Source organism: Neolamprologus multifasciatus, chromosome 2 (genome assembly GCF_963576455.1).
Source record: "Neolamprologus multifasciatus chromosome 2, fNeoMul1.2, whole genome shotgun sequence".
Lineage (NCBI taxonomy): Eukaryota > Metazoa > Chordata > Actinopteri > Cichliformes > Cichlidae > Neolamprologus > Neolamprologus multifasciatus.
Window position 1 is genome coordinate 22,155,435 of NC_140440.1, and position 8,060 is coordinate 22,163,494.

Genomic DNA, 8,060 nt, shown 5'->3' on the forward strand with positions numbered 1-8,060 from the left:
GTTAGTGACCATTTACAATCATTAGTCAGTGCTGGGAAACACAGACTAGCAAAATAATTGGCTGCAGTAGGTACAAGCATCTCTGAAATCTCATAAAGTGTTGTAAACAAGTATACTCCAAAGGTTCTTGTACATATGCTGGAGATCCAGCCGTGGGTTCTCAGAGGTCAGGCTATATAATTATAGTTGGGGCTCGGTTCCAGAGCCATAAAGATGAATCACATAAAGTCGGCAGCGCTGGAGATGAATGACTGACCACACAGCACACAAGCAGTATTGGTATTTGGGCTGCAGTTTACATCTCTGGATGTTGACAAATCATCACCAGGATCTGCTCCTTATAGCAGCATCAAGCAGCTTTTTCATCATCAGGACTACATGTGCACTTCCTACAACAGTGGCAAAGGGCAAGCTTTATGAACGTGAAAGTAGTCAAAATTGTTCCTTTTGTCTGAGCCGCATGGGTATTTCATTGAAGTTAAGTTGCAGACAGAGCCGAGAGGAAGCTAATTCGGATGATGACACTGATGCAAAGGAACGAAGTAGTTGGAGGTGAAGATGGAGAGGGCATGAGGGGATGAGATACAGTCAAGCTTTGAAGCCCAGAAGGAGGTACAGTGTCAGTGTAAATTGAGGGGGAGGAGGTAGATAGAGAGTAAGGGGCCAAAAAGAATAGGAAGAATGAGAAAAAGGGAGTGATGTAAGGTCTCAAACTAGATGCTATTCTGTGTGTGTGTGAGTATGTGAAGGGGGGGTGGGGGGGGGGTTAGAGAAAAAAAGTGCAGCGCAAATGAGTAGTACGAAGAGAGAGGGAGGGGGGGCTGCACAGAGGCTCTGCGGGGAGATCAACACAGCTGTGCAGAGAGACAGAGGGAGTTGCACAGATAGTGGAACAACCAGCAGTAAGACACAAAGGACCAAATATTAGATGCTTTAACGGTAGCCTGAAGACACACGGGGATATATAATCAGAAGTAAACAAGAAAGTGGACCAATCTCAGCCACTGGCAACACTTGGGATACAGGAAGGCAGAAGAGCAGAGGAGGAAACAAAGGACAGAGCTGAGAGAGAGCAGAAGAGTGACCAAGTGGAAATAAAAAGGAGGACGTAAGAGCACGGCTGAGGCAGGTAAGAGTTAGAAATTTGTATGTAAGCAGTGTAAAAGAAAAAAAAGTAAACAGAAATGTTTATTTGAATGTAGATGCACATATAGGCAAGGTAGTATCTGACAATATGCTGTTGTGCAGTTCAGTACATGGGAAAAGAAGATAAACCGGAAGACAGATGTGAGGACAAAGGGAAACATGCATGATGCAATGCAAAACTAACACAGCAGGCTTCAGCCTAAGCTAAAAAATGCATCCAAACAGGAGAATGTGTTCACCTGACAACTACAACCTGATAACATTCTGTGCCATTTTGGCCCCTGGAGAAGGGGAATCAATAGTGTTCGTTCGCACAGTCATTTAGAATGGCACTTCAGTGTAAATAATGCATTGAAAATTAAATGCTGCTTTTCTAGACTGCTGGCAATATGGCGATATATTAGCTGCAGAATGCTTTGATGATAACTGAAGCACAATAACATGCAGGACAGATTTGCATGGTTTGGATGAAAGTATAAAGTGAAAGGACAGAAGTCTGTTACTCACAGTGAAATCAATCCACGAAAGGAGGAGGAGGGGAAGGGTTTCCTGTGAGGATTTCTTCCTTGATGAGAGGGTTAGTTGAAGATTTCTGAAAAACAAAAAATGTGATCGAGGCCACATATATCAGCAGATGGATGAGTAACTGCAATATTTAATATATAATTAATAAATAAAATAAATGATAGACGTACATATATGCCTATCTAAACAAAATGTTGTTTGTCTATGTGTGTGTTTGTGTGTGTCTGCACAAGTGTGTGAAGGCATTGGAAAAGCTACTAATATATAATATTGGAGCGAATAATAGAGGTGGGGATCAATGCAAGTTTACAAAAAAATTTAAAACTATCGTGTCAGGGTGAACGCACAGTTATCTAACAAGAAACGAGCGAGAATGCGTTGCAGACTTCCCCTGAGCTTTGTAGTCACATTTAGTTAGTTGCTGCCACCTTATGGTCAAACTGTGTCATCCCAATTAAATGAAAACAGCTCTTGTGTTTGTGTTTTAGTCCTCGTCACATCTCTCTGACCTCTGCCAGCTGATCCAGGATGTCTGCCAACCTGTTACTCATCATCCTCCTGACCTTTACGCAGGGGTGAGTGACTCTGAGGTCAAAAAAGCACGCACACTTGTTTGTCTCATTGTTTCTCTCATTTCCTTTTTTCATTTTTCCCTGCTTTTATCAGGAGCTGTGCATTCCATAGCAACCACTGGGGTGAATGGAACGACTCCCAGCTTCTGCCAACAATACAAAAGCTCATGAAAGGCTATAACCGCTACCTCAGACCTAATTTCAATGGTATGAAGTTGCTCGAGACATTTATTTTTTAAGCTCTTCTTTTTGGGTTTTTTTTTACCTTTCTAAAAGTCATCAGAGCTTCTGTGTCTTTCACTTAAGAGTGGATCAGTTGTACTGTTTCCCATGTGTGTCTCCTGAACAGAGGGCCCAGTGGAAATCGGAATGAGCCTTGATATCGCCAGCATTGATGCCATCTCTGAAATCAATATGGTACACCTTCTATTTTTGTCATCTGCGTGATCAAACGAGGGAGCAGGCATCTTTATGTGTTTTTTGTATCTTTTCAGGACTACACAGCGACAATCTTCCTCCGTCAGCGCTGGCGTGATGCTAGGCTGATGTTCCCCGGTAATGAGAGCGTGAGCGTGGACGGTCGCCTGGTGTCACTGCTCTGGATCCCTGACACTTTCATCCCAGACTCCAAGCGCTCCTTCCTGCACGATGTCACCGTGGAAAATCGCCTCATACGCATCTTCAGCAACGGAACTGTTCTCTATGCTCTTCGGTACATTTCTTTACCGAAGCTTTGACGCTTGCTGACAGCTGACATTTCACGCTGCTGGTCACAGACAAGAAGAAAACAAATCCAGTCAACCCCACACTGCTCTCATGTTCTATATAAAAAGAAAGGGGAAAAAAATAACTAGGAGTATGACTAAAAAGCAAATGTCATCCCTCATTCATTCATCTCAGGGGTATGGCGCTGCATTCCTGTATGTTCTGCCCTTCAAACACTTAAGCCTTTGGCAGTGAAGATTTGCAGAGTCCCATATGAGTATTAAAAATCAGTCCAGGCTAATCTGTCAGCTCACATTGCTATATAACTTTATTTTGACTAGACAGTTTGACAGATGAAAGAAAGGTACAGCTGTGTACAGTATGTTCAGAATCATCTTCCTTCTTCTTGAGTACCGAAACTGATTGATAGCTGGAGCCATCATCTGATTGTGTGGAGGTGATTGAATGTTGTAGAACTCGAGCAACCTGGCCTCATTTTTGCAATCCGACAACACTGTGCACATAATTCATATGTGAGACACAATGATGATACTCCAGATATAAGTCTTTGATCTCTTGGATGTTCATCAGGGGAGAAGAGTTCTTTATGTTCACTAATAATTAACATCCCCTGTTATAAATCAGCAGAGCTGCAGTCATTTCAGTTGGGTTTTTGAAGCTTGGTAATGAATGCCTGCTTTGAATGCCCAACAGCATCACAGCTACGATCGCCTGCAACATGGATCTGACTAAGTACCCCATGGATAGACAGGTGTGCACCCTTCAGCTGGAGAGCTGTGAGTATTTCACTGTGAGCTCCATTAACCATCAGTCATGTGTGTAGCTGGACATAAATCATCATCATCATCATCATCACTACTACCATTTTCATCAGCCTCTGTGTAGTGAGTATGAAACTGAAAGACAGCTTTACACCGAGCACTTCACTAGCCAAAGGTTAACTAGTCTTTGTCTTTTCAGGGGGGTATAACCTACAGGATGTGGTGTTCTACTGGACCAGAGGAAATGATTCAGTGAAGGGTTTGGACACACTGCGGCTGGCACAGTATAGTGTGGAGAGCTACTACACATCAGTGTCAGAGGCTGTGTATGAAACAGGTAACATATTTGAGCTCTCTGGATTTCCTTTGCATGTTAGGATTCATCCAATGGCAGCTGCTAGTGGAGCACAAATACACCACAGGATTGTTTAAATCTGTATTTATGTCTCTTTGTGTCTTTTGCAGGAAATTACCCCAAGCTGGTACTGCATTTTGCACTGCGCAGAAATGTGCTCTTCTTCATCTTGGAGACGTATGTTCCCTCCATTCTGTTGGTGGTTCTGTCCTGGGTCTCTTTCTGGATCAGCCAGTCCTCTGTGCCAGCTAGGACCTGCATTGGTCAGTAGCAGACCTCACTCTTTTAGTCCATGATTTTGGTAACTGTCCATAGAGTGACCATTTCCATATTACAGGCTGCAGGATTTCATGTATTGGTTTTTCTTTGGTCATATGAAGTAGGGATGAGTTTTAGCACCCCACCTACTTGTAGCATAATTATAATAATAATACTTATATTATTAAATAATTGTTCTCAATATAACAACTATGATGTCTAATGTCTGAGGTTTTCTGACTCTAATGTATGAATAAAAAGGATAACTTTGACCTTAGTCACTAAATAACTCACCAAATGATCAGCAGCTGAAGACATCAATTATAGTAAAAGTGCACAAATACATGAATAAATCAGATAAGGGTAGCACGGCATTTACTTTGCTTACACTAATGTTTTGTAGGAGTAGCTAATGGATGATGGGCCTTCACATGTAAATAACTGGACATGACTAACTTGAGCTTGTTATATAATTCTAACTAACTAGGCAGCTCATTCTAACCCTTGACAATACTTTAAAGATCAACTTGAAAGAAAGGCAGACATCATGCAAAGTGAGGTCAGAGGTCAAGTGCGACATGTTTAGATGAAAAATAATGTGATAATTAGAATACCCAATAAGATACCCAATTTTAAGCATCACTTTTGAAGATAAAAGGCATTTTATGAAAGCTTGACCTTGAAGTCAGAGGTCCAAAGTAAGGTCATACAGTGGCTTGCGAAAGTATTCGGCCCCCTTCAACGTTTCCACATTTTGTCACATTACAGCCACAAACATGAATCCATTTTATTGGAATTAAACGTGAAAGACCAACACAAAGTGGTGTACACGTGAGAAGTGGAACGAAAATCATACATGATTCCAAACATCTTTTACAAATAAATAACTGCAAAGTGGGGTGTGCGTAATTATTCAGCCCCCTGAGTCAATACTTTGTAAAACCACCGTTTGCTGCAATTACAGCTGCCAGTCTTTTAGGATTTGTCTCTACCGGCTTTGCACATCTAGAGACTGAAATCCTTGCTCATTCTTCTTTGCAAAACAGCTCCAGCTCAGTCAGATTAGATGGACAGCGTTTGTGAACAGATCTTGCCACAGATTCTCGATTGGATTTAGATCTGGACTTTGACTGGGCCATTCTAACACATGGGTATGTTTTGTTTTAAACCATTCCATTGTTGCCCTGGCTTTATGTTTGAGGTTGTTGTCCTGCTGGAAGGTGAACCTCCGCCCCAGTCTCAAGTCTTTTGCAGACTCCAAGAGGTTTTCTTCCAAGATTGCCCTGTATTTGGCTCCATCCATCTTCCCATCAACTCTGACCAGCTTCCCTGTCCCTGCTGAAGAGAAGCACCCCCAGAGCATGATGCTGCCACCACCATATCTGACAGTGGGGATGGTGTGTTCAGAGTGATGTGCAGTGTTAGTTTTCCTCCACACATAGCATTTTGCATTTTGGCCAAAAAGTTCCATTTTGGTCTCATCTGACCAGAGCAGCTTCTTCCACATGTTTTCTGTGTCCCCCACATGGCTTGTGGCAAACTGCAAACGGGACTTCTTGTGGTTTTCTGTTAACAATGGCTTTCTTCTTGCCACTCTTCCATGAAGGCCAACTTTGTGCAGTGCACGACTAATAGTTGTCCTATGGACAGATTCCCCCACCTGAGCTGTAGATCTCTGCAGCTCGTCCACAGTCACCATGGGCCTCTTGGCTGCATTTCTGATCAGCGTTCTCCTTGTTTGGCCTGTGAGTTTAGGTGGATGGCCTTGTCTTGGTAGGGTTACAGTTGTGCCACACTCCTTCCATTTCTCAATGATCGCTTGAACAGTGCTCCGTGGGATGTTCAAGGCTTGGGAAATCTTTTTGTAGCCTAAGCCTGCTTTAAATTTCTCAATAATTTTATCCCTGAACTGTCTGGTGTTTTCGTTGGACTTCATGGTGTTGTTGCTCCCAATATTCTCTTAGACAACCTCTGAGGCCGTCTCAGAGCAGCTGTATTTGTACTGACATTAGATTACACACAGGTGCACTCTATTTAGTCATTAGCACTCATCAGGCAATGTCTATGGGCAACTGACTGCACTCAGATCAAAGGGGGCTGAATAATTACGCACACCCCACTTTGCAGTTATTTATTTGTAAAAAATGTTTGGAATCATGTATGATTTTCGTTCCACTTCTCATGTGTACACCACTTTGTGTTGGTCTTTCACGTGGAATTCCAATAAAATTGATTCATGTTTGTTGCTGTAATGTGACAAAATGTGGGAAAGTTCAAGGGGGCCGAATACTTTTGCAAGCCACTGTATTTGAAATCTCCATATGTGATTCACTATATGTTGTCAATACAAGAAATAAGAAAGATGGTTTTAAATAACTCTATATAGCATTACACTGATATGTTAACAATACACACCGCACTTATAAGATTCATAGTTATAAGGCTTTTTTGTCCATTTTTGACCAATAAATCATGTGTTGACCTTTGAAACTTTAAGGCAAATATTTAATTGCTTGTTAACATGACCCCACTCAAGCAAATGTGTTTACAGACAGAAAAAAATCACACGCACAGCCAAAAACATGACCTCCTTGGTGATGGTAGATACAGAAATACATCACTGGATTAAGATCTCACTGAAAAAAAAGCTTTCTGTTTCCACATGCTCACTAAGATTTCTATTGTTTGTTTTCAATACAAATCCCCATACACTGAGTATTTTCTAAGATCTGGATCCTTTAGTCTCACATCTACTGCAGCAGTGATGTTGTTTGCTTGAAGTTGCTTGAAGAAAATAATAAACCGAGAGAATGCATAAGCAAAAAAAAGCCCCTGAAAGAAGAGCAAGAGTAGTGTGGAATGGACAAACGGAATATTTGTTTGCTTGATTTAATTGCTGGGACATGCTGGAAATAAAGAAAAAAATCCTGACCCTCTGATCTGTCTGCAGGAGTGACAACCGTGCTGACGATGACAACTCTGATGATGGGTGCCCGCACTTCCCTGCCCAATGCCAACTGTTTTATAAAGGCCATAGATGTTTATTTGGGCATCTGTTTCACCTTCATTTTTGGCGCACTGTTGGAGTATGCCTGCGCTCATTTTTACACCATGCAGCACCAGACCATTGAGGATTTATATCGGGTGAGACACATAACCATGATACAGATAAAAATGGAAAGATTCTCTGTTACTGTAAACATCAATCCATCGATTTATCTGCCCATGTAACAGGACCTTCTGAGGGAGCTCAGCGAGTCTAATGGAAATGGCTCTATCCCCATCGTCAGCTCCAGCCAACCAAATCAGTCCGTGGAGATCGGCTCCACCGCAGAGGACTCCACGGAGCAGTCAGCGAACAGCGACACCAAGAACCATACAGGAACAAAAGAGAAGGCGCCAAATCAGGGCTGCGGCTTGTCGTCAGTGAGAGACGCATCACGTAAGGCGGCATCTGTCTTCATTGTGGAAAATCCACACAACATTGATCGCTATGCCCGCACAGTTTTCCCCACAGCATTCCTCTTTGTCAATATCCTGTACTGGCTTTATTATCTCTTTCTGTAAGTGCTCATTCCAAGCCGTGGAAAGCTTAATTTCATCAACCTGAAGCTGCTCTACCTCCTCATTTAAGATCCAACACCAGTCGCCATGGTCTGAATACGAACGGACCTGACCGCTTATTTATTGGATGGCAAAAAATCAATTGGTCCGGAC

The 8,060-nt window shown here is 42.3% G+C and overlaps 1 protein-coding gene across 2 annotated transcripts; it reads left to right on the forward strand.

Annotated features, from left to right (window-relative positions):
- The first annotated feature begins 523 nt into the window (after nucleotides 1-523).
- Nucleotides 524-7,910, forward strand: gabrp (gamma-aminobutyric acid type A receptor subunit pi). 2 transcript variants are annotated; one of them, XM_085175946.1, is made up of 10 exons: nucleotides 524-1,129; nucleotides 2,140-2,246; nucleotides 2,338-2,450; nucleotides 2,593-2,660; nucleotides 2,738-2,955; nucleotides 3,663-3,745; nucleotides 3,930-4,067; nucleotides 4,196-4,348; nucleotides 7,294-7,487; nucleotides 7,578-7,910. In XM_085175946.1, the coding sequence occupies exons 2-10, from the start codon at nucleotides 2,200-2,202 to the stop codon at nucleotides 7,908-7,910; spliced, it is 1,347 nt and encodes a 448-aa protein (XP_085032072.1). In that variant the 5' UTR covers nucleotides 524-1,129; nucleotides 2,140-2,199. The 2 variants fall into 2 exon arrangements, with proteins under 2 accessions (XP_085032072.1, XP_085032071.1); XM_085175945.1 differs by having other exon boundaries at nucleotides 525-1,129; nucleotides 2,160-2,246.
- The last annotated feature ends 150 nt before the right edge of the window (nucleotides 7,911-8,060 follow it).

Excerpts from the sequence above, each read along its gene's own strand:
- gabrp (XM_085175946.1), top strand. The coding sequence starts at position 2,200 with ATGTCTGCCAACCTGTTACTCATCATCCTCCTGACCTTTACGCAGGG. Across the intron at positions 2,956-3,662 it reads ACTGTTCTCTATGCTCTTCG|CATCACAGCTACGATCGCCT; the intron begins GTACATTTCTTT and ends AATGCCCAACAG. Across the intron at positions 7,488-7,577 it reads CCATTGAGGATTTATATCGG|GACCTTCTGAGGGAGCTCAG; the intron begins GTGAGACACATA and ends CCCATGTAACAG.